The sequence below is a fragment of the Canis lupus genome, chromosome 6 (assembly GCF_011100685.1).
Source record: "Canis lupus familiaris isolate Mischka breed German Shepherd chromosome 6, alternate assembly UU_Cfam_GSD_1.0, whole genome shotgun sequence".
NCBI lineage: Eukaryota > Metazoa > Chordata > Mammalia > Carnivora > Canidae > Canis > Canis lupus.
In genome coordinates, this window is record NC_049227.1 from 28170538 (window position 1) to 28197054 (window position 26517).

A 26517-nucleotide genomic window follows, 5' to 3' on the forward strand; every position below is an offset into this window, starting at 1 on the left:
AACACATATACAAAGGAGAATATTTCACAGTTATAAATGCATTAAGACTATTTAACAGTTTAAAAGAAAACAATCAAATATAACTATTAATTCCCATATATAACTACCAACCGGCCTTCTAATACATTTTACTTCTGAAAATCAAAGAAAGCCATCAGACACCTGGGCAAAGTTGGGGAGACCAGAATGTTCTCAAAGAATGAGCTAGCAGAACCTTCCAGCCCGGAATGCTGGCGCATGTGAGCCGGAAAGGATCTAAGGGAACTCAGAGTCCTAGAACAGCTGAAAGATGTCACTCTGTGTGCCAACTCCAGTCAGCTGACAGTGGTCACCTGGGTGTGGCTTCAACAGAACTCAGTGGGAGAGAGCCCCGCGACGCTTTGTGGATGACTGGTATGGACATGGGAGTGGGGGGCAGGCAGGGGCCCATATGTGACACCCCTAGGGCTCCACCCCTTCATGTTCCATACATGAAAACCCAGATGCAGGGAGGTGGACTAAGAGCTCCGGGGCACATGGTGGGCTGGCAGCCAAGTTCAGCAGGCACCCCCACTCTAAGCCAGGCGTCCACACCTGCTTATGTTTGGCCCATGGGCTTAGAAGAATTTTACATAATCAGATATATTTTTTTGAAATATGAAAATAAGCGTTTTTTTGGTGATGTGTTTTTTAATATATATTTTTTATTGAATAAAATAATTGAAAAAATTATTCAAAATATTCAATATTCAATAAAATTATTGAATAAAATAATTGAAAAAATTATTTAAAAATTGAATATTTTAATATATAATATTTTATTTTATAATATAATATACTATATTTAAAATATGAATATTTTAATATATTTTAATATATATATTTTTATCGAAGTTCAATTTGCCAACATATTAGTGTAACACCCAGTGCTCATCTCGTCAAGCGTTCCCCTCAGTGCCCATCGCCCAGTCACCCCATCCCCCTGCCCACCTCCCCTTCCACTACCCCTTGTTCGTTTCCCAGAATTAGGAGTCTCTCATGAGAAAAATTAGAGAGGGTGACAAAACATGAGAAAAATAAGCGTTTCTTATGACTCAGGAAGCTTTTATGAAATTCAAGTTTCGGTATCTATAAAGTAAATTTTTACGAGAATGCAAGCATACCCACTCACACGGGTGTCATGTACACTCTCCTACACTAGCAGGAGAGAAGAGCTGCAACAGAGACTGTACGGCTCAGAACGTCTGAAACGTTTACTAGTTGGTCTTTCGTAGAAAAAGTCTGCTCACTTCTGCTTTTTGCCGGTGTTTCTCAAACTTTAACCTACATACCAACCACCTGGGCGGGCAGGTGGGTGATAAAATTCAGGTCCTATTTTAGCTGATCTACGGTGCAGCCTGAGTCTCCATTTCTGAAAGTCAGGTGTTGCTGATGCTACGGGTCCACAGGCCATACTCCAAGCAGTAAGGATCTACTCCACTGGTTCTCAAACTGTGTACCCTTTGCCGAACCACTAGCAATCCGGAGAAACTGGGAAATCTATTAGAAATGCAACCACTCAGATCCTACCCAGACCTACTGGCTCTTCTTTCAACCTGCCTCCCACGTGATTCCGACGTGTGTTCAAGCGTGAGCATCAGCTGCTTTCCACTGTACTGCCCCATGTGCAGGTTCATACTCTGGGAGACATGAGCCTAAGTTCAAACCCAGTGTCAGAAGGAGCATACTTTGACAAACACTGAAAATGCACGAGTTTCCTTAAACATTCCACCTGTGACCCAGCTGAGATGAAAGGGGCAATACTGTCATGGAAGAGTTTCATATGCGTGAAAATGTGTGATTTTAATTCAGAGAAACTTCCAATAAGAATATATATCTGCCAACATAACTAAGAGACAATTATTATTAGCACAGTGTTAAAATAATAATGGTACAGCTAAGAATACAAAGACAGAAAGTAAAAACCAGCCCGGGGGGGGGGGGGGGGGGCATGATCCTTAACCATCCTTAACAGCCAACTGTACCTAAGGAGTTTACAGAATCCATCTTTATATGGTCTCCTATTTGGGGGCAGCTTTAGAAACTAACTTGCGGGCACCTGGGTGACTCAGTTAAATGTCCGACTCTTGATTTCGGCTCAGGTCATGGTCTCAGGGTCATGAGATCGAGCCCTGTGTCAGGCTCCACACTCGGCAAGGAGTCTGAGTTTCTCACTCTCCTTCTCCCTTTGCCCCTCCCTCCCACATGCACGCACGTGCATGCTCTCTCTCTAAAATAAATAAATCTTAAATTTTAAAAAAAGAAAGACAAGAAGAAAAAACACTAACTTATACTGTTATCTTTAAACTTTTCAAAGTTGGCCAGCCAGGGATAGACTCATTAAAGGATCCACGACATGCATACTGGAACATTCAGTGCAGCATGGATCATAATAGCAAAGACCAGGGGACTACCCTGCGAAGTCAGCAACGGGAGATGGGTTACTTTAACTATGGCACATCCGTGCACTGGACAAGCATGCTTCATGACAACAGATGAAGCAGATCTGAACGCATGAAGGGAGAGGTCATCTGTCAAGTACAAAAAGGGTACAGAAAGAACACTATGCATGCATGACTCTATCCAAATACATTAAAAATATTTTTAAAAAATTTTTATGGGCTACATTCATAATTTTTTTTCTGAAAAGATACACAAAACGGTCACCTTGGAGGAAAGGGACAGACGGAAGGGGAAGACAATATATTTTTCATTTTATGACTTTGTTTGGTTTCATTTATTTTTTTTTTTACATTGAATGATAAATATTTGCTGAACACCTACTGTGTGCTGTTTTAGGCTGAGGGCACAGCTGTGAACAGAGAAGACAAAATCCCTGCCTTCCTGGAGCCAACCTTCTAGTGGAGAGAGAGAGAGATGGTAAATAAGTAAATTTTAGAGAGTGCTTGGCACTGGCCAAATCCACAGCTTGTGACCAGTCGGCAACAGATCAGGGGGCTGACACCATCATGTAGCTTGACTATGGTAGCAGAAGAGCGGAGTGGAGTTCAGCTGGCATGCTTCTCGTACCACGATTTTCTCCTCGAGGGACACAAGAGACCTACCTGACATCCTGGCACAAATTTCTTACCTTATCGCAAACCTAGGAACCACTGGTTCCTGAACTAGCTACTTCTGAGGATCCCTTGAGCTGGAAGCTACTAAGTGCTATGAATAAAGTAAAGCAGGAGAGCTGGGGAGCAGGGGCGGGTGGCAATTTTTCAAAAAGAGTTGTAGGCAAAAGCCTGGTTGAACAGTGACCTTTTAAAAATATTCAGGTGCGAAAACAAAACAGAAACCAACAAGAGGGTAGGGGCCCAGGGGCCAGATCCAGCTTCACTCACCAGAAATGGCGTGCAGACCCAGGTGAGGGTCCCCACGGCGGCCAGGTAGGCCGATTTCTTCAGCACCTTGAGCTCCTCCTGCCTGATGGCCAGGACTTTGTCTTTGAAGGCCAGTTCCCAGGCGTACAGCTTTAGCACTTTGATCCCGTTGAGAATCTCATTCATCAGCTTGATCCGGTTGTCTTTGCTCTTCATGTGCGCCACCTTCAGAGATGAGAACAGTCAAGGCCACAGCTGGAGAGACCCACTTCCAGGCCCAGCAGCAGGCCGTCAGCAGCATCCCCAACCATGAGAGCTGGGCCTTCCCAAGGCTGGGAAAGCCGATCCTGCGATCCCTATGAACGCCCACCCCTGGCCTGCCCTTGACCCTGAGAGCACAAAGGACTCTTTTACCCAGAGGAAAAAGCCTGCTTTGGAGCATGTTAAATTGGATGCGAGACACCTATTACATTTAGACTTGAGAAGCAGAGACGAGAACCCCATAGGCATCCAGGGAAGGAGGGCAGGGGCCCCGTCCCACCAATCCAAACACAGGAGAGAGACTGATACAGGGGTTTTGTGTTGTTTTGGGTTTTTTTTTTTTCCCTCTGTTTCCTTTGTCTCTTTACTGAGCCATATGCTGTGACATGTTGCTAACAAGAACCCTGTCACTGAGTACTGTCTGTGGTCATTCCTGGCTCATGGATGAGGATGATTTTTAAGTCATGTGAGGTCAAAGTCAGGGACTGAAGCTGTTTCAAAAGCAGGTCACTCAGGGAAGCCGGCATAGCACTGGAAGAAAGGTGACAGTGCCCCTTCCTTGCCTAACCTCCTCCCACCTGCACCTGCTGTGGCCTCATTCCAACAGGCCCACGTCCTGGACTCCTCTCTCCTCCTGCATCATCTGTGCAGTCAAGCGCTCTCATGTGCAATTTTGCAGGCACATCGTAAACAGCCATCAACTGGGGAGCAGAGAAATAAACTCTGGCCTCTCTCGGTTACGGACTATTTGGCGCTACTTCAAGAGAATGAGGTCAGATTATACGACATGCCACAGAAAGATCCCTGAGAGGTGGTGTCAAATGATAAGACCAGGCTGCCAAACAGGCCCATGTGTATAAAAACTTACGTGGTGGTGATGCCACACGACACACACACATAGGCCCACCAAGCCCACCTGTATAATCAGATCTCTCTATAAATACACGTAAAGTTCTAGACGGATTTGCTTCAGCGTGCTCACTGGGATTGAGAGGACAGGGAAGGGGACATCCCCTTTTAAATTATATACTATTCTATCAACTGAATATTTTTTTTTTATAATGGGAAGGCATGTGCTCTGTTACATGGATATTTAAAAACTTAGAAAGTATAAAACATTTCTGAAAATAGTTGAACGCTCTGCCTAGCATAAGGTAGTGGGGGACAAAGGAAAAAAGCCGGGGGTAATTTTTACTCAACTTTTGAAAATGCACAGAAAATGCATAAATGACTGAATTCTGTGGGAAATATGGAATTTCCCAGAGACTCACAGATGTGATTTTGGTCAATGGTCTATGAGGTCTGTTTCAGGAGCTCTCAACCTTGGCTGTCCATCGTAATCATCCAGGAAGCTTTAAAAACTGATGCCCAGGGCATGCCTGGGTGGGTCAGTGGTTGAGCATCTCCCTTTGGTTCAGGTAGTGATCCCGGGGTCCTGGGATCAAGTCCCATGTCAGATTCCCTGCAGGGAGCCTGCTTCTCCTTCTGCCTGTGTCTCTGCCTCTCTCTGTGTGTCTCTCATGAATAAATAAATAAAATCTTAAAAAAAAAAAACAAAAACTGATGCCCAGAGCCCACCCAGACAATGCAAACCAGAATTCCAGAAATGGAGCCCAGGTATCAGCATTTGTGAATGCTCCTCAGGGGATTCCAACAGGCACGCAGGGCTGAGAACCCCAAGGGCCTACATAGAAAGAACTCGCTAAAATCCCAGTGTTGAAAGAGAGCCCAGCTTGGAGCCCTATGGAGACAGACTCCCTACCTGGTAGGTCTTAGTCTTCATGGCCATCACGGCATTGAGCGGAACCATGAGGATCATCACAGCCACCCCAGCCAGGACAGACGGGCCCAGGTTCTAAGGAAGGAAGAGAACAGAAGCCTTCAACATGGGGCTTCCCTGGCTGAGCACCCACTATGCCAACCCCACAGACCTGGCCGAGCGCATTCAGGGCACCTGCATAACTGTGACCCAGCAATGGGGCTGTTCAGAATTTTTGGATCTATTCCTGAACATCTCCTGGGATCCCACGACCCCTTTAAGAACACACATGTCCGGTATCTGAAACCCCAGGGGACAGGTGAGTTTCACATATCAGAACGTTAGAAAGGTGGGGTGCCTGGGGGGCTCAGTTGATTGAGCCTCTGACTCTGGATTTTGGTTCAGGCCGTGATCTCAGGGTCCCAGGATGGAGCCCCGTGTCAGGCTGCTCATCAGGGCGGTCTGCTTCTCCCTTTCCCTCTGCCCCTCCCCTGGGTCGTGAACTTACTCTCTCTGAAATAAATAAATAAATCTTGAAAAAAAAAAAAACTTTAGAAAAATAATAAGGTGTTGAATAGAAATTAGCTAACACAGCCAGCCTAATGGTTGATCTTGTTTAAAGGTCTGCTTACAAATTTGGCCCTTGGCTGGCAGCTGGGAGCCTGGATTTGGGGAGGGCTCCCACCATTCTCAGAACTGGCAAGAGTGGCTCAGTGGGCCTCAACTCTTTGTACAAACAACATGGTTTATGCTGAACCCCTCTTTGTCTCCTGGGAGTCTGCAAGTTTGGTATGTGCCAAGCAGAGGCAACCTATAGACAAAAACCCTGGGCACTGGCTCTCTACCAAGCTTCCCTGCCTGACAGCATTTCACACGTTGTCAGAACTTGTTGCTAGGGAATGAAGTGCATCCTGCGTGGGTCACCTGGGAGAGGACTCTTGAAATCTGTACCTACTTCCCTCTGATTCCTCCCCCCGCGTCTTTACCCTCTGCTATTCCTGCTGTAGTAAATTAGAGCTATGAGTCCTCCTCGCAACTCATCCACCTGGCGTGGTCTTGGGGACCTGCTGACACAGGTGTGTCCGTATACTGCATGACAGGCCCACTGGGGTCCTAGCACAGCACTCTATAATCAAACGTATTGCTTTCTCAGCAGCAAAATAGGAACATTTGCACTGAGACAATCATCAAGATCATAAATACTTCATATCAGTTCAGGTCAGGTTATGGCACCAAAGGAGCCAAGGAAACTTTCAGAGCTCTTGGATTTGAGGATTTGCAGACAAGAGGTCGTAAACTTGTTCTATCATCCCAGTTGCAGATGAGGAAAATACCCCCGAGAGAGATGAAGAGGCCAAGATAAGATACAATCTCTCCATCTTTTAATTTCGACACCTAAAAAGAGACAGGTTGAGAAACTGGCCCAGTATGCATGCACTCAGCAGGTACACGCAGACGGAACTAGAGGGTAATGTGATCTTTTTTTTTGCCCTTAAGCATTCAGAAAACCAGGAGCATCACTCTCTTCCAAGTAATCACCCATGGGGGTACCAGTCCTAGTCTCCCAAACAATGCTGTTGCTCCTAACGGTTTCTGTGAAGTATCTCTTCCCAAGGTGATTAATCCACCTCTGAGAATGCAGGTGATTTCTACCAACAACCTAAAGCATTCAGAATGAACTTGGATTACAAAAAGTAATTAAAAGATACCAAACATGAGTAAAAAACACCATGCACCTGCGCTGACTCCTCCCTTCATCCTGATATCCCTATGACGAGAGATACCATTGTCATCACCAATTTACAGAAGAGGACAGACATGCTGAGGCTTAGCGACATTAAGTAAAACGGTCACAAACCTAATAATGGAAGAGGCAAGAAGTGAACCCAGGCAGTCTGATTCCTGAGCCCAGAACCACCATCACTATCCTATACTGTGTTTTTGACAGTCAGAGAAATCCTATCTCTATCCAAACCAGTGGTTCTTAACCAAGGAAGAATTGCCCCCAGGGAGTATCTGGCAATGTCTGGAGACATATGGGTACACCTGGGGTTGGAGGCTGGGGACTGTGTTATTGGTGTCAGTGTGAATAGGCCAGGGGCACAGGACAGCCCCCCAACAACAGAAAATTATCTGGCTCCAAATGTCAGTAATACATTCAGCAACCCTCATCTAAAACAAAACAATTTCCTTAATGGTTCATAAATCAACCCTGAAGGCCAATTCTAAAAGAAGTGTTCCAAAAATATTTCACCTGTGGCTGAAATTTCTGGAGAAGTGGGTACCCCAAGATGTCAGCCCAAAAAGACATTTAGATTCTGGTATTTATTTCTGTTTCATTGCTAGAAACAATTTATAATCATTCATCTTCTGCTATATAAACTGACAAAAAAATGTAAACTACAGTCAAATCAACAGATGATTTCCTGTGCACCTATTAGGCACCAGGCCCTGCTGGGACTACACTCAAGGAAAATAAAAAATAAGGCAAAAACAAGACACTGAGGAGCACCTGGGTGGCTGAGTTGGTTAAGCATCTGCCTTCAGTTCAGGTTATGATCTCAGGGACCTGGGATTGAGACCCACGTTGGGATCCCTGCTCAGCGGGGAGCCCGCTTCTCCCTCTGCCCCCCACCACCTCGTGTTCTCTCTCTGTCTCTCTGAAATATATAAATAAAATCTTAAAAAAAAAAAAAAAAAAAAAGACACTGAGCCCATGAGTAACAGATACACTTACCAGAAGAGGAGGGGCTGCTACACCAATCAGCAAAAAAAAAAAACTATTCCAGAAGGTAACATTAGAGGAGCTTCTGCACTAAACTACTGGGATTTAAAAAGGAAGAAACCCATCTAATCAAGAGGGAAAAGGAATTAGCGAAGGTGGCAGTCATCACAGCCTTGAAAGATGAGTAGGACGCCACCCTTACGGAAGAAGGAGGGAAAGGAACTCCTGGCAGAAGGAAAGGCCCATGCAAAGGCTCAGAGGTGACGAAGGATAAGGCACGTGTAAGGCCAATAGCACCTCATCAACTTTTCATTTTGGGAACTGCCCCCCCTCTCCTGTGGGCATGTGACCCGGGCTGGCCAATGAGGGAACTCTGCCTCCTGTACCACAATGATTGGCTCAGGGGTATGACTAGGACTGTGCCTGGTCCATCAAAGCTCTCCAGGGGGCTCTGGCTGAGGAAATGAGGACTGCAATATTTTCTTTTCTCTCAGCAAAGATGATAAAAGCCCAAAGGTATGGAAGCCACTGAAGGAAATCACAGAGAATGAAGTCAACTCAGAGGCAAATAGGGCCAAGAAATGATGGAGTGAGCCTGAGTCCTTCCAGCACTGAGTGAACACCTGGATCCACCCATGCCTGAAGCCATACCCTGTGCTCTGCAGTTACACACACTCACAAAATTCCCTGTACTTGCTTAGACTATTTTAAACTGGATTTCTATCCCTTGTCACTCAGAGAAATCTTGACCAAAGCAGTTCGGGACTGGTGAGTACAGGAGTTTGGTTAGTGTTTGGGAAGACACAGTGGGAGAAATGTGGTGCATAATGTTCTAAGGTTGTGAATTACATACACTGTCAGAAAAAGGACAAATGCAAACAAGTATTGTGCCACCAAAAAGAGCATAGATCCAAACACTGAGGAAAGGGATAAAATACCCAGGACTTATCCAACAGGCCAGGAGAGAAAATGTGAACAACGTCAAGAAAAGGCCCCAGTGAATTACAGAGGTTCTTATCACCAACACCCACCCCCTCACCCCCACCGCCCACAGGGGTGGTCCCTCCCTCCACACAACAGGGACGACGTCAAACACACACCAGCCACAGGAGGTAGAGAGCAAGGATGACTTGCAGAGGAGCTGACCAGATCATGTTAATGTACGTGGCCAGGTCCATGAACCGCTGGGCGTCCACAGACATGAGGTTTACAATCTCCCCGACGGTGGAGGATTTTCTGGCTGAGTTGGTGATCACCAATGCCTGCAGGACAACGGAGAGGGAGAGAGGGTGAGTGTGGCAGGCGAGAGTCCAGGCCCTTCCCCGGGCCCCCTTGGAGGAGGACGACAGCTCAGAGCAGAAGGCCCACTTCTCTCTTCTCCTCCCTTGCCGCCTTATCTGCGTTCCCAGCTCGTCTGTCTCATTGTGAAGGCCCAGCTCTTATCAGCAACACTCGCTGCCTTGTCCTGACTCCTGAAACAGGGAAGGGACCCCCCAAGGCCCCTCCAGCAGGGCCTCACACACTTTAGGTTGTATACATGTCACCAGGGAAATCTGTTATGGTTTCAGACCTGGTAGGACTGGGGTGGGGCCTAGGACAATGCATTTCTAACAAGCTTCCATGTGACACAGATGCTGCTGGTCTGCAGATCACGCTCAAGGACTGAGGTCAAGGTCGGCGTGTCTCAACCTTGCCATTACTGACATGTGAAGCTGGGTATTTCTTTGTGGTACTGGCCGGTGCATTATAGGGTGTTCACCAGCATCCCCGGCCTCTACCCACTACATGCCCCCACCTCCAGCGAGGACAGCCAAAAATTATCTCCAGACTCTTTTCAAACATTCCCTGGAAGGACAAAATTGTTCTGGTTCTCAAACATGGTTTCACACTCTTAATTGGGGAGTTTAAGATACTAGTGCCCAGATCTCCCCCTCGGAGACCCTGATTTTGTTCATCTGCGGTGCAGCCTGGACAGGGGAGCCGTGAAGTTCTCCGGGTGAAGTCTAAGGACAGACGGGGCTGAGCACCAACCAAATGGCCCCCTCTCCTGACCATCACTAGGTAGTCTCTTCCCATGGGCTCAAGCAGCATCTGTCCCAGAAGCTAAGAAACTGAAGGAAGCGAGAAATTCCTCTTAAACTGGATAAGCATGAATGCTTGCTAGGTACTCCACTATTCCGGGAAAGGACCACCGGCTCAGCTCAAGTGGGGGGTTGGAACAAGCTCCAACAGAGCATCAATGGCAGAGTGAGGATCCGAACCTGGATTTTCCCAAGTCAAGTACCACCTATGAAATCCCATCCGTGGCGGACGCAGGCCTCAAGGAGATGCTACGCACCCACCCACCCTGGACATTGGCTCTGCTGCAGTGTGATGCCTGCTGGCCGATCCTAGCCATCTGTGGTCATGTGGGCCACCCTCCTGCTACTGCTCCAGAAGCAAGGCTTGGAATCCTCACGGCAGCTCCCACGGTGCCCCGGCCCGGTCCCCACAGATCCTGAGGCTACGGCAGGTGACGTCCGGCCTCACCCACCTTCCGGTACACGGCCCCGATGACGGCTGTCTTGATCCTCATGCCGCTGACGAAGCAGATGTGGAAGTACTGGTGCAGCACGAGGGTCTGCAGGCAGGCGCAGATGAAGAGCAGCGCAGTGTACAGGTAGCCCTGCCAGTCCGGGGCCTTCTTGTCGTTCACGAAGTTGATGAGCAACCTATGAAGGAGCAAGGACAGAATGACGGGACACTGACACACGCGCCATGGGGAAGGTCCTTCCACTTGGGCATTTCGACCTCCTCGGAGCCGGGAGGGGCGGGTGCTACTCCTTCCAGCTCATATGGGAAAACAAAGCCACAGTGGGGATGTGACCACGCGGAGCGCCCAAGCCTTGGGCTTCTCGTACCGACTGCTCTGTTCCATCACCGGACAGTCACCCAGAGGTGAGAATACTCTCACCCAACCTGAGAATATGAGAGGCAGGGGGAGGAAGGCAAAGAAAAGGAACATGGGGCCCCAAAGAGACAAAAAGAGAGAGGTAAAGAGAGAGAGGAGGGAGGGGGCTCCTTTGTGAGATTCTGTGTTCAGGCTGCAGGCGGATGGATGCACTCTACCTCGTGGGTTTGTTTGTTTGTAAGATTATTCATGAGAGACACAGAGAGAGAGGCAGAGACACAGGCAGAGGGAGAAGCAGGCTCTATGCAGGAAGCCCGATGTGGGACTCGATCCCAGGGCACTGGGATCATGACCTAAGCCATGGGAAGACACTCAACCACTGAGCTACCCAGGTGTCTCTCTGGCTCATGTTCTTATTCTTGGTTTCCCTAGACAATCCTCTCCCTTCCCTCCTGTGGCTTCAGGGAAGGTGGTTTCTACTATAACCAAAGTTATAATAGAACTGAACCCAAATAAACCTGAGTTCAGATGGCTATCAATGCGAAGCATTAATCAAAGCAGGGGGGACAGAGAGGCTGGCTTGAAGCCCCTGGGGGACATGCCCTGGGACCCCAAGGCAGTGGTCGGGAATGCTGCTGGTGGAAGGAGGTGGAAGGTCAGGGACACAAAGACATGCTCAGATGAGAGGGAAGGGGTCTTACTTTAAGATCTCTGGGCCAGCAAACATCATCAGGTCATGGAGGGCCTTGAATAAGAAGCTCATGAGGAAGTAGGGCCCGAAGGTCTTGTATAACACCTTGAATAGAGACGGCTCGCGCTCCTTCTGTGGGGTCTTAACAATCAACACCTCAGCCTCCTCGTTCACGTCCACCTGGGAGCCCCCTTTTGGCTTGGCAGGATCCTTGGAGGAGTATGTGATCTTCCTCTGCTGTCTGGAACACAAGGAGTGTGGAGTGGTTGTGGGGTCTTCTGGAGACTTGTCTGGCCAGCCAGGGGGGCAGGGAAGAGGGCCAGAGCAGTCCACCCCTTGCGGAGGCCCAGCCAAAGGAAACCAGTCACTGCAGAGGAGCAGCTGAGCCCACTGCTTAGGAGCACAGCCTCAGGGCGCTGGCTAGGTGAGCAGATTCCCCAACTGTTCTATAGGCCCAGGTTATTATCTGCTAAAACAGAGATACACCTAGGACCCACCTCACCAGGTTGCTCTGAAAATCCAATGTGTTAATACACATGAAGGGCACTGAAAAGGGCCAGCCCCGCAGTGACCTACAGATACAACGCAATCTCTTCTCAGAATCCTAGCAGACTTGTTTCTATAGGAAATGACAAGCTGATTCTAAAATTCATGCAGAAACTCAAGAGACCCAGGATAGCCAAAACTATTTTTAAGGAAAAAAAAAAAAAAAATCAAACATGGAGAATGCACACTTTTCTGTTTCTTTTTTTTTTAAGGTTTTATTTATTTATTCATGAGAGAGGGAGAGGCAGCAACATATGCAGAGGGAGAAGCAGGCTCCATGCAGGGAGCCCAATGCAGAACTCAATCCCAGGACACTGGGATCATGACCTGAGCTGAAGGCAGACACTCAACCACTGAGCCACTCAGGCGCCCCCAATTTCAAACTTTATTGTAACTGTAATCAGGATAGGCATAAGGAGAAGGAAGGATTCACACACACGCACACTCACATACACGCACATAATCAATGGAACCAGAAATAAACCTGATTTCTGACAAGGGTGTCAAGATCGTTCAATGGGAAAGAATAACCTTTTCAACAAATGGTGCTGAGAAGCCACCCAGCCACATGCAAAAGAATGAAGCTGGGTCCCATTTCACACCATATACAGAAATTAACTCGAGATGGGTCAAGACCTAATCACAGAATTACAATTATAAAATTCTTAGAAGGAAACAAGTGAGGGGCACCTGGGTGGCTCAGTGAGTTAAGCATCCAACTCTTGATGTCAACTCAGTTCATAATCTTGGGGTCATGAGATCAGACTCTGAGTCAGGCTCCGTGCTCAGTAGGAAGTCTGCTTAAGATTCATCCTCTCCCTCTGCCCTTCCCTCCCCGCTCGCAGGTGCACTCTCTCTCAAATAAATAAATAAAATCATCAGGAAAAAAAAAAAAAAAAACGTGAAAATCTTCATGACCTTGCATTTGGAATGGATTCTGAAATAGGCCACCAAAAAGCACAAGCAGTGGAAGAAAAGATGAGACCAACTGGACTATGTCAAAAAAAAAAAAAAAAAAAGTCACGTTTCAAAAGGCACAATCAGGAAAGTGAAAAAGACAAACCACAGAATGAGAGAAAATATTTGCAAATTAAATACCTGATAAGGAACTTGTAACCAGAGTCTATCAAGAACTCTCATCACACAATAAGGAAAAAAAACAACAACCCCATTAAAAGGGGGCAAAAAAGATATGCAAAGGGCCACAAAATGTTGCCTGACACCGTTAGCTATCAGAGAAACACAAACCAAAACCACAATATTACTTCAACACCCACAAGGTGTACCATCCAAAAGTCAGGTAGTAACAAATGTCTACAAGGATGTGAGAAACCGGAGCCCACAAAAGGCCCCTGCACAGTGCCCTCCTGCTTGGAAGAGGACAGAAATGATGGAGGGCGCGCCATTTCCAAGATTAGGTCACAGACAACGGGGCGGCTTCTGTCTCACCTTCTCTTTGGATCATTCACTCTGGGCAAAGCCAAGTGCCAAGTGGGGAGGACACTGGAGGAGCCCCCCATGGGGAGATGTTGCCAAGAGCCAGCCCGGACTAGCCAGCCATGTGCAACCTGAGAGCGGAGCCTGCAGCCCCAGTCGAGCCTTCAGATGATGCAGCCCCAGCTGTCAAGCTGAGAGCAAGCTCACAAAGTCACTGAGCCAGAACCTCCGCACCCCCGCCTCCGCTAGGCTGGATCCCTGACCCAGAAAAATTATGAGAGATAGCATATGTTCGTTGTCCTTTTCGGCTGCTAGGTTGGGGTAATATGTTACACAACAACAGACATACCCCTCCTAGCTCTTGTCTCCCAAATTAAAATCAAGTGAACATCTTCTAATGGCCCCACGTGGGCTCCACCACTCAAATACATGCTTCATCCTCACCTAACCCAACCTCTGCAATTTATAGAATCCTTCCATGGCACGAGTATATTGAACAGCACTCAATTTCAGAAGACTCTCCCCTGTTAGGTCGATGCCACACAATTGACTATTTAAAACACCTGATACTTTGCCTTGGCTCACTCCCCACCCCAGGAGAGGACCAGAACCATGGGAGTCTCCATTCCCTGGGGTCAATCAGGGGTCTGTCCTACCTGCCCCTCCCAGGATATGTGTGGGCATCCCTCCACTCTAGGTCCACAGCTTCTGTCCCATGCAAACGACCACCGCAGGGGCCTCCTTCCTGCTCCCTCATTTCCTCCCACTCTTGTTCCCTGACAGCCAAGTCCTTCAGGGCAGCCAATGAGACCTTCCTAAAAACATACCATCCCCCTACTTCAACTCCCCTGACAGCCTCCCCCCTGCATCCAGAATAAAATCTAAACTTCGTGGGAAGTTGTGTGACTTTCTATGGCTGCTGTAACAGATTACCACAGACTGAGTGGCTTAAAGCAACACAAATTTATTGTCTCATAATTCTTGGGATCAGAAATCTAAGGGTCAAGGCTACATTCCTTTTCATGTGTTTCCTAGTCTTTTCCTACGTCTAGAGGCTTCCTAACATTTCTAGGCTTGTGGCCCCTTCCTCCAATTAAAAGCTAGCTGCAGAGCACCTCTCTCCCTCTCTCTTTCTTTCTCTTTCTCTCTCTCTCTCTCTCTCTCTGACCTCCTGTCCCCTTTTACAAGGGCCTCGTGATCGTATCAGGCCAAGTCCCTGTGCCATGTACGGTTCTGGGGATCAGGGCGTGGACATCTTTGTGAGGGCATTATCCCACCAACCACACTGTCAATGTCACCATGCAAGGTCTTCCCTTTTCCCTTTACTGACCTGCCCCGAAGCTGGGCTGCTGGCGGGGATTTTTAGTATCATTCCTCCTAGCACACGCAGCCTTCCTTGGCAAGAAAGAAAGAGGGCAGGCAGAGAGGAAGGGAGTGGCTCAACCCTGCCTGTTCATTTTCTTTACCACTTCCTAAGCCAGCCCTGGCCCTGGGCCTGCATGGGCTGCGGGTGACCCAGGGCTGTTGCCAGGGACCAAGAAAGAGGTGCCAAAGGGTCAGGGGGAAGGTCTCGGGCAGACAGAGAGGAGGAAAACACAGGTCTGGGTGGACAAGGTCAAGAGTAGTGGGAAGGATCAGCTAAGGCCAAGTAGAGAAGGAGAACTATCCCAGGAACCGGAGGCCTACAAAGGAGGGAAGTGTTCCAGGAGGGGAGAGGAAGCAAGCAGGGCATGTGCAAGCTTCGGCAAGGAGGGGAAAGGTCTGAGTCAGGAGAAAATTGTCCAGAGCATGGGAACAGAAAGCATGGGACGCTGAAGGCTGGGAAAATGTCACTGTGGGCAGAGATGTCCATCGGTCACTTTTCCACTAACTAAAGACGTGTCTTGGACCAAACTCTGGACAGAGCCCCCACCATCATAGAACCCCAGGAGAGGAAAGGATTAGCAGGCGTGACTTCACTTCAGAGACTGTGTTACTGGTGCTATCATGGGGGCTTCCAGGAGGAGGGGACATCGGAGCAAAACTATGTAGGATGCGAGATTCAGGAGAAGGAAAAGGGTGCTCCGGGCAGGGGGAGCAGGGAGCCAGGCCTGGAGTGAAGGATTTGAAATGAGGTTTGGCAGCCTTTCCACAAACAGGTAGAGTGCCTCAGGGGAACCTGAACAGGACTGGGAGCCACTATAGGAGGCCTGAACCAACCAAACAGCAATGAGGCGCCACGAGGATGCTGTCATTTGGCTTGAAGGTGTTAGGAGAGGTAAATCTCAAACTTGAAAAAAATCTTAGCTCGCCTGAAATTTCTACATTTCTGGATGTACTCTGAGCATCACAGTCTGTGACCTGAAGTGAATATCCAAGGGCAGACGTGACTTACAACTGCAGAGAATGTATTGTACAAACTTGATGCACATTTTCACTCTTCTCAGAGCTAAGGATATACAAACAACAGTCGAACCCTAATCCTAACTGTAAATGTGTTGCTTACAAATGCAAATGACTCAAGATCTTTCCCCCACCATCTTACCCTTTTCTCAAAAAAAAAAATTTTTTTTCAGTGCTTTCCGTTCCTCAAAAACAGAGGTTCCCAAAAGGGGCCGTGCTTTGCAAATTCCACATTCTCTGACTGTCAAAGATTGAGCTAGATACCAGACCTCCTGGAACCTACAAAACTTTAAATCCCCCCGCCCCCAAAAGAAGACCCCAACAGGAATTTGTGTAGGTTGAAAAGCCTGCCTGAAATGACTAGGTCTGGAATCTAACTCTGTTTTCGGACATAAACCCATAGTGTGTATTTTTTGGTTCTTGCAAGTTTAAATACACCTCGAACTTTTTCAGGAATGCAACTATTGCCGAAATGAAAGGAAGACTGCGTTTTGTTCAGAACAATGCCAAGCACTGGCCACCACTCTGCAAAACCTCTTCGGTGAGGGTGACTGATGTGGTTCTGGAGATCTGCAGGGATTTGCAGCAGCTGTCACAAGGGATCCTCCACTTTAGGACAAGCAAGGACTCTCCATTCTGCTCTTTCCAGCGCACGCCTGAGCATTTACTCACTGAAATACATGCTGTCTTATTACAAATCCCTTGTTTCAGTTTTCCTTTAAAGTCTAGAGAGAGCATTTTGTTAATTTTTAAAATTTTAGATATGTGGGTGGGCTTTTTAAAGATTTTTATTTGAGAGAGAGAGAGAAAGAGAGCATGAGCGTGGGGAGGGGCAGAGGGAGACGCAGGCTCCCTGCTGAGTAGGGAGCCCAGGACTTGATCCCAGAACCCTGAGATCATGACCTGAGCCAAAAGCAGATGCTTAACTGACTGAGCCACCCACATGTCCCGGGTGGGCTATTTTTATTGATAGATTACCTTAAAGTAACTGTACTGATGTTGGAAAATCTCTGTATTCAAGGCAAGGAGTCTGGAAGGTTCAGAACCACTGTTCAATGCACACATACTGGTGCTTTGTTTTTTTGTTATTTTCCGTTTGCATTCCTTTACAAAATAGAGACAATTAAGCAAATATAGTCATCCTGTCTTTAAACAGGCTTTGTGCTTTTTTTTTTTACATATAGCTTTACTGAGACATTTCCTAAGTATGATAAATTGCACATATTGGGAGCGTATATTGAGTTTTGACCTATATGGATACATATACCTGTGAAACCGCCAGCAAAACCAAGATGGTGAATATATCTGTGCCCCCTCCCTACAAGGTCTGCCAGGGCCCCGGTGTAACTTCTCCCTCCCACCTGCATCCTGTTTCCTAGCTAAGAGAAGAGGCCTGGCCGCAAAGGGTGACACCAAGAAATTCCAGCTTAGAAGAGGACTCTCTGTTCACCTTTCACCCACCATGTCCACAGGGGTTACAGGTGCCAGGTCCAGTATGTGCCTCTGGAAACAGAGTGACTCAGCTACGAGTGACCCAAGGCAGTGAACCCCCAAGCTGGGAAGCCCTAAAGGCCGAGGCATTAAGAGACCCAGTGCCTCTGGGGTGGCCCCTGTTGGAGCCCGAGGAGCCAGGGTTCACCATGCCCTCCCAGGCAGGATGGGAGCACCCAGCCTGGTGCCACATCTAGTGAATAAACACAACTTGTATAGTGTGACCTGCCCGGAGCTTACCTAGGACCATGACAGGGCTTATCAGATGACGTTTACCTCACTGAATTGTCAGAAAGCCCTCTGAGGAAAAAAAAAAAAAAAGCCACTTCAGGGACAGCCTCTAGGGCCCCCATCCTGGTCTCCCTGCATTCTCTCTCACCTTCCCCAGGGCAGCCCCACTCATTATTAAAAAACTCAGGACATAAAACTCAGGACATGCCACTGACCTGATTAAAACCAACCTCTGACTTCTCATTGCACTTAGGATCAAACCCTAGCTCACTAACACAGCCGATGAGACCCCTAAAAATGCTTCTCCTACTTATCTCCTCCCATTCTACCCCTCACACTCCACTCAGACCACACTGCCCCCCACCCCACCCCACTCCACTGTTCCAGAAGCTCGCCAGACTCACTTCTACCTCAGGACCTTTGCATGAGCCATACAGCCCTTCCCACACACACGCACACAGCTCATAACCTCCTTCGATACTAACTTCTGCTCAAATGTCACCTTCTCAGAGAGGCCATCCCTAACCACAGTGTCTCCATCAGCTTCCTCAGTCACTCTTACCCCACTTCCTTATGTAATCTCATAAAACGTAAGGCTCTCCAAAACTTTTCCCATCTCTCTATTGACTCCCGTCCTGTCTCCTATGTGGATTGTAAGGTGGCACCAAACAAGGAGACTGTTTGGTCCCACTGTTGGACACAGAGGGCCTAAACAGACCACACAGTAGCAGGTAACATCAGATCTGCTGAACGTGTCAAGTAAGGGTCAGGCCGGTGATAGAGCTTCTTGTTCGTGCCCAGTCCACTTTCCATGGAGCCTCAAGGGGCAAACTCTCCCACACTGTTTCCAGCAACCTGGTCATCAAGAAGGATGCTACCAGCCAGGCTTGGGATGGAACCAAGGACCCACCTCTACCTGAGAACCACCAACTGGGTCATGGGCATCAGATTCAGATGGAACCATATGTGCAGAGAACACCACCCATCTCACAATGCATCTCACGATGCCCTCCCACAGAGGCTTACGCTCAACCTGCCTCCCATAACAACTTCTGTGTCCACGGCCACCTTAACTGGGCCACCCACTCAGCATCACAAGGTCCTCTGCTGGCGTCCTAGCGGCCAACAGCCCCAGTGTTCCCAATTTCCACCCACCAGCGAGGCCTGACCGAGACCTCTAACACCTGTTCTGGCAACTGGACCTCGGGTCCGAGGTTTTTCTCCTGGAAGGACAAATGGTCTGTGGGAAATCCAGCACACCAGGCTGGCCCCATCGTCAGCCAGTGCTAAGAGCTCAACAACAGGCCCATCCCATAAAAACCACAGGAGTAATGACAGCCACGTTTTACTCTGCTTCTACCACCACCATCTACCATCCCCACATCACTCACACTTCTCAACTGCTTCCTCCGGACACAGAACACATCCTAAGTCAATGACCGACCCCGCTGTAACAGCCACTTCTCCTTCCTACTGGTGCATAATATCATGTTGTTTCATGTAATTCAGGACGTCTTAGATTTGAGGAAATCAAGTATGTGCTGGGGAGGCCCTGGTCCAATTCCCAAAATAACATGACAGAGGGGCCACATGAGGGCATACAGCTTATGTGGGAGGAGTGTCTAAAACTCGGGATACCAGGGTCCCTGAGTGGCTCAGTCAGTTAAGCATCTACCTTCAGCTCAGGTCATGGTCCTGGGGTCCTGGGATCGAGCCCCACGTTGGGGTCCCCACTTAGCAGGGAATCTGCTTCTCCTGCTTCTCCCTCTGCCCCTCCCCCACCGCTCGTGTGCACACGGTCTCTCAAATAAATAAATACTCTTTAAAATATATATATAAATAAAATAATATTCAGGACACCAAGTGTGAACCGTAATGCCAACCATGGACTTGCAGATGATCATAATGCCTCAGCACAGGTTCATCAATTCTGACAAATGTCCCGTTCCAGTGGGGGACACTGATAATGAAGGAGGCTGTGCAGGTGTGTGTGGGGGGGAGGGGGCACACAGAACTCTGTGCCTTCTGTTCTCGAGTCTGTTTTGGTTTTAAAACCAGCACAGTCAAAAAAATAAAAAATAAAAAAATAAAACCAGCACAGTCAAAAGCAGAAAAACTAATGAAGTGGTGGGCTCAGTGTGTTGAAGCAGAAACACTGAGTGGAGTAAGAAGCCTCAGGAGGCCAGAGGCTCCCAGCAAGGCCGTCGAAGTGAAGCTGTGTCCGGCAGGGCAGGGCCGCACGCCGCAGGCACACACCTCCCAACGGCCAGAGAAAACAGCATCAATTGCTGCTCGATGCACTCTCCCACTCTCCTTTTCTACCCAGGCTGCCTTAGCTACATGGAAGACTCTTCCTGGATTTGCAGATGAGCAAAACCGTGGCTCGGAGGAGCAGAGCAGCTTGCCCAGGACCATGAAGCTAGTAAGAGGTGACGCTGCCACCATCCCGGGCCGGGGTGGCCAGGTCATTCTAGAGAGTGCCCGGCTCTCCACTGGGGCAAGGGGCTCGTGCTTACCTTTTGGATTTGGCACACTCCTTCTTCCAGTTCTTTACCAGAACAGGCACCACTTGTTCTGACGTGTCCTCTTTATTCAGGGACCAAAGGTCAGTGCTTTCCAGGGGCTGGCGGTAGCCTCGGACCATCAACCTGAGGCCAAAACACCAGGAGGGAGGCGATGAGAGTAGAGAGGAAGAGGACGATGACCCTCGCTGCCCACACCGGCCACACCAGCCCACCACCCTCTGCGCCAGGGCAGCCCACCGCCACCGGGGACAGCACGCAGCTCAGGACATTTGGGCACGTTAAGTCATCACTGCTAATTCTGTTAGGTCGCCCAGGAAAAATGGCCTCATTTTTAAAAGACACGGACTATTTCAGGATAGAAATATTACAATGGCTCCAATTTCCTTTAAAAAAATTTTTTTTGAAAGGCTCAGTGGCAAAGCATTAATAATTGTCAAATCTGAGTGACGGATTCATTGCGATTGACTAAGACTAGTCTTCCTACGTGTTTGGACACTTTCATAATAGAAAGGAAACCTATCACCTTAACTCGTTATTTTGAAATAACACCAAACTTATAGAAGAATCCCATGAACTGCACAAAGAATTCCTACCTGCCTTCCCTCAGCCCACTGCTGTTTGCCATTTGTCACATCTTCTGTACTGTTCTGTCTCTACCTATAAACATACCCAAATTGACCTTTTTTCTGAACCCCTTGAGAGCAGGCTGTAGACTCTACACACTTCCACTCCTCAATGTAAGCGTATGCCCTCTAAGGACTTGCTCTCACAGAAGCCAGAGAGAGATTAATGAAAATCAGAAATATGAGCAAGGGTGGCCTGACCTGCAGCCCACACTCAAATTACACCAACTGTCCTAGTGATGTTCCTTAGCCATGATTTGAAAAAATTTCATTTAAAAAAAAAAAAGAAAAAGAAAAAAAAAAAAGAAAGAAAAAATAAAAAATAATTTAAAAAAAAGATGTTTGTGAAAAGTCTATAAAGACACGGAATGGTGCTTATCAGGGGAGAAAGGATTCATAGAATCTCAGGTAAGATGCTGACAATGTGTGGAAAAAAGGACAGTGTTGTGAGCGGTTGCCTTGGGTGTTTTTGGTTGTGGGTCTAGGCATGTTTCTCTTACCCACATTTCCTACGGGGCACAGGTATTATTTTTCCAATGGCAATTGCATTTCTCAGAAACGATGCCAACAATGGTAATTATACCTGACGTTAAAAAAATAAAAAATAAAAAACCAAAAACCCCAATCCAAAAGCCTGGAGTACATGGCTTTAAGTGCCCCAGGTGAAGCCGTACACAGAGGAGCAAGCGTTTGTGGCTCATGCACATTGAGTCTGCACGTGTGAGCACAGAGTCGGTGTCTGAGCCCCGGGCCCTGGGCAGACACGCTGGGCACATGGGTGAAGGGTGTCGGAGGGACCGCGGGCCTGGCCTTACCCTGTGATCCACCAGAAGGTGACTCTGGAAAGGAAAGAGGCACTGGACTCCGGGCAGGGATTCTAGTGGAGAGAACACAGGGGGTGGGAGGACACGGGAAACGATCGATTAAACTTCTCATCGAGGCCGGTGCCCAGCAGCAAGCAGTGAGCGGAGCGGTCCTACTCTCAAAGGACCAGCAGCCACTGTCACGTCGATGACGCACACCCTAGAAGGGTTTCTCTCCTGAGCCCCAGCGACCTCCAAAGAAACATATGGCAGCTCCCCACTTTCACCCAGGAAATCATTCCGGAGGGTCTACTATGCAAAAGTGGGGTAGGGAGGCACCTCCCCGCCCTGCCGTAGCTTGACTCCCAGGGCAACCCGGTGAGGGTGGTGGGGCCGACGTTCCCCCATTCATTCGCTGACACATTCATTCAACAAATACTGAGCACCAAGCATGCGCCAGGCACTCTGCAAAGTGCTAGCATCATGCTGAATCCTCACAGAACCTTATGAGCACGGTCATTACCATTATTCCTGTTCCATTCATTCATTCAACAGGTATTTTCTGAGCACCTGCTTTATGTGCCCAGCACCGCATGTATAAATACAAACAGACACAATCCCTGCCTTCAGGAAGCTCATGCTGTACTGGAGACTGGAGTGATTGTGACACCTGCTAACATCTCTACTAGCTGGCCCTGTTGTTTCAGCGCTTGACAAGAATGATCTGTATAAGTGCTTCACAAAAACAACCTCATTAAATCTTCGTAACCACCCTACCAAGTAGTTAAAAGCATCGTCCTCACTTTGTGGAGTTAAAGAAACAGAAGAGCAGAGGACGGAATAACCTTGCCAGGCTCCCCCAACTAGAAGCAGTTGAGACTCGGGGATCCCTGGGTGGCTCAGCGGTTTAGCGGTTGCCTTTGGCCCAGGGCGCGATCCTGGAGTCCCGGGATCAAGTCCCAAGTGGGGCTCCCAGCATGGAGCGTGCTTCTCCCTCCTCCTGTGTCTCTGCCTCTCTCTCTCTCTCTCTCTCTCTCCATGTCTATCATAAATAAATAAATAAATCCTTTAAAAAAAAAATAAGCAGATGAGACAGACTTTCAGCCCCCAACAGGCTGCAGAAAGAGACATTCATCAAATGAGCCAGTGAGCAAACACACAACCGCAACTGCGACGAGGATCGTCCCCTGAAGCTAGGTCAGTATATCACTGAGGTCACTGGTATCTTAGTGAGCTCCCAGCAAGAGAGCCGAGAAACAGATGGGGGCTGACGTAGCTGATGAAGGTCAGAGAAGGAATCCCTGCTGGAGTCTGAAAACCAAGTAGAGGATAACAAGGGTAGGGGAGGAGCAAGGTGGTCTTGGCAGTGGGAGTATGTGTGCAAGGGTCCTGTGGCACAAGGGAGGATAACCTACTCCGGGAACCAAGAGGGGGCTGAGTGGTCTACACAGGAGGCCGCAGAAGGAATTTTGCTCTTCATCCTGAGGGAGATAAGAAGTCCTCAACACATCCCAAGCAAGTATGCACAGAACCTCTTTTCCAGCGGCATAGAGCTGAGCTCCAAAAACACACACCAGGAAAGATACGTCAGCATGGAGCCTCTGGGATGGCACCCAAGCCCACCTTTTTTTCCATGCTGACACATTCAGATCTATATTCTGAAATACATGCTTTAGTGAAGGCGGGGCGGGGGGGGAGGGGGGCGGGTCACCACACAGCGATGAGGTCTCTGAAGAGGAGGCCTCTCCACATTCTAGCGTTGGAGAGCCCAACAAGTACACGTGTTCTACCAGAGGGTGGTGGTTTTCCATCCAGGTTGCGAATGCTCTAAAAACAACACCATACCTGGTCTCCACCTCCTGGAGATTCTGATTAAGCTGGTTTGGGGTGGGACCAGGGCATCAAGTTTTTTATTTCTAACTCCCACGGTCTCCTTGGCAAAGTGGCTCAGCAGGAAATGTACCAGATAAGCCTAGGATGTCTTGTCACACCCGATACCACGGAAGCTAAAGACGTGTAAAGTTAAAAGGCCTCAGAAGCAACCAGAAGTGGCTCCCAACAGCCTACAAAGGGATGATACGAGCCATGATCAGGACAGTAAGCAGAAGAGACTGCGACCATCACTTATGTTTAAATACACAATCTCAAAATGACACTAAAACAAAAAAAAAGGGCAACCCCTTGGTGTCATTCATGAAAAGGCCACATTGGGCTCTGTGCTGGGCGTGGAGCCTGCTTGGGATTCTCTCTCTCCTACCTCCCACTTTAAAAAAAAAAAAATAGTCCAGCTAATAAATGAAGAATGAATGACAACATTCAGGACAATGCACCATTTTGCAACCGCAATGGATTATCAGAATACTTGACAATACCCAACAACTATTATGAATGCTTTCGGGCCAGAGAGCAGTGGGACTGTTGTCCTGTTTATATCCTTATCTTTCAGATATTCTCACTGGGGATCATCAGGTGAAGGGCAGACAGGAATTCTACTATTTCTGCAATCTTTTGTAAGTCAAAATATTATTTCAAAATAAAAAGTTATTAAACATGTTTAAATTCCTATCTTTCAGTGATACATTTTGAAATGTTTACACGGCACGGTGCAGGGTAAAGAGTCTGTGGCAGTGTGTCATACACTGCTCTCTACTTCTATACACATATGGAAGCTTCCATCACAAAGAGCTAAAGGAAAACTCTCCCCGTTGATGTAAACACGCATCCTGAGCCCAGAACCACCAGGCTCTGCTCTGGGGCCATGAGGTGTCAGGAGGTTCCCAGCCCTGCCTGGGCCAGAGTCATACCTGGGGAGCTCATTGAACAGGGGGTGGGGGCCCAGAGTCTCCATCCCAGACCAGCTTCCATCAGTGTCTCTGGGCTTGGGTTCTGGCCTTGCAAAATTTGTATTAAGGAAATCAGACACTGCTGCCCCATAGACTGGCATTCTGAGCCAATCTAAAGCAGAATAAGTTCAGACTGGAGCCAGAGTTCAAACCCCAGAGTTGCCACTTTTCTCACTGAATGACCTCAGGTAAGCCCCACCCCCACCCTTGCCCCCAAAGCCTTGGTTTTTTAATCTGGGTGATGGGAACACTTCGTCTGTCAGCTCAGCCTCCCTCACAAGACTGGACAGAGGGACAAGTGAAACGAGTCCATGGGACTGTGCTGTAAGCTAGAACTTTTCCAACCCAGGGTGACAACATTATGCACAGGGGAGGCAGTGGTCTTTGCTCTGGAACCTGGTGGTGGGTGGGTTATCGGGTGAATCTTAAGGGCATCTCAATTGCAGCCCAATTCCAACCCAGTGTGAAAAGGTGGGGTTCCAGCGGGGAAGTAGAAGCGGAAGGGGGTAGGGCACAGCTGACAATGACTCATTTATTACTTGAGTAAATATTTAGGGAGGGCCTCCTTAGATGCCAGGAGGTGGCTAAGGGCTGGGGACTGAGCTATACATGAGATGGGGAGGTCCTCACCTGATAGTGCTTCCCACGGGGATAAAGGAGGGGGAGGTGGACAATTAGCAAACCGGTGGGATTAAATATATAAATAGCAACAGGAGAGCCACAGCACAGAAGAAAAATGAAGGTGCCAGAGAGAGAAGGGGGCCGGGGGCTGGCTTCTGTGTGAGGCAGCAAACAGCAAGCTCTGAAACCTAGTCCGGCCACTTACCAGCTGCGGGGACCTTGGCCAAGTGACCTGGTGAGGCGACTGAATGAGATGAAGCATGTTAAGAGTCCTTAGAATAGTACGTGGCACAGAGCGAAAGCTGGAAATGGTATTCATGGTATTAATACTAATATCAGAAACAATAACAATAATAATTCTTGCAGCCCCACAATACACTGAGCACCATACCAGATGCTTTCTGTAAGGGTTGGCACAGAAAGGCCCACAGGCTGGCTGCTTGCCAACAAAGTGTGACTGGCACACGGGAGGCCTACTCATTTACATACCGTCTACGTCAGCTCCTGAGCTACGACGGCAGAGGGGAGTCATTGCAATCCGAGTTATATGGTCTACAAGGCCTGAAATACTTACTGTCTGGCTCTTGACACAGAAAGCTGGCTAAGCCCCACTTATTACATCAGACCTCATAACACCCTGAAATTGTGGTCACTAAGGTATAAAATTAGAGCCACGGAGCACAGCTGTGTGGGTTACGGACGTTGCAAACAGACGCCCAGCTGAGGGGCAAGTCGGGGCTCAGATGCAGCCGGTGCCCAGCTCAACAAGACCCTCAAGTCCTGTGCCTGCAAGGGGCTGCGTTAGCCCAAAGGAGGCAGGGCCGTGCCCAAATTCATCCACCCAGATGGGGTACAAGGTCTTTTTCCCATTTGCATGGAGACACAGTGAGAACAGCGGGGTGTTAGGCACATGCACACAAAGGGTCCCCAAATCCTAGCATTCTCTCAAAATCAGACAACTCCAGCTGCCGTGGGGCAAGAACAAAGCAACCTTTTGATTGTAGAATTGAGGGCCAATTCATGCCCTGTCCGCCCTACTGTATACAAATAGAGTTGTTCCCCTGAAACCATAAGAAATGCTAGCCCAGGGGGAAAAGGTTAATCCCCACCCTGACCAGTAGAAATCCCAGCTGCCGCGAGAAAATTCTCCCCGCACACGCATTATGTACAAGAACATTTCACAGTTTCGTATCTGCACGCTCCAAGAGCTTTGTCCAATTCGCCTCCTCCGTCTTTTGATCCAAACAGGGATTTTCAAATTATGAGAAGCCACATCACGCTGACAGAAGGTCCGCATCGCCAGCCCACAGAAGGAAATCTGTAAGTCTGGAAGCTGGTTTCTGGAAGT

General features: G+C 48.3%; 1 protein-coding gene and 1 long non-coding RNA gene across 2 annotated transcripts in view; one reads left to right on the forward strand and one right to left on the reverse strand.

Annotated features, from left to right (window-relative positions):
* The window catches only part of ABCC1 (ATP binding cassette subfamily C member 1), a 134117-nt gene that overhangs the window by 53372 nt on the left and 54228 nt on the right, over nucleotides 1–26517 (reverse strand). Inside the window, 7 exon segments of the mRNA NM_001002971.1 lie at nucleotides 3363–3566; nucleotides 5365–5457; nucleotides 9187–9348; nucleotides 10620–10797; nucleotides 11678–11908; nucleotides 20271–20402; nucleotides 21718–21779. Of these exon segments, the coding sequence (NP_001002971.1) occupies nucleotides 3363–3566; nucleotides 5365–5457; nucleotides 9187–9348; nucleotides 10620–10797; nucleotides 11678–11908; nucleotides 20271–20402; nucleotides 21718–21779 (1062 nt within the window).
* Nucleotides 233–16730, forward strand: LOC111096296. Its single transcript, XR_005360896.1, has 2 exons — nucleotides 233–393; nucleotides 16486–16730. It is a non-coding gene; the product is annotated as an uncharacterized LOC111096296 (long non-coding RNA).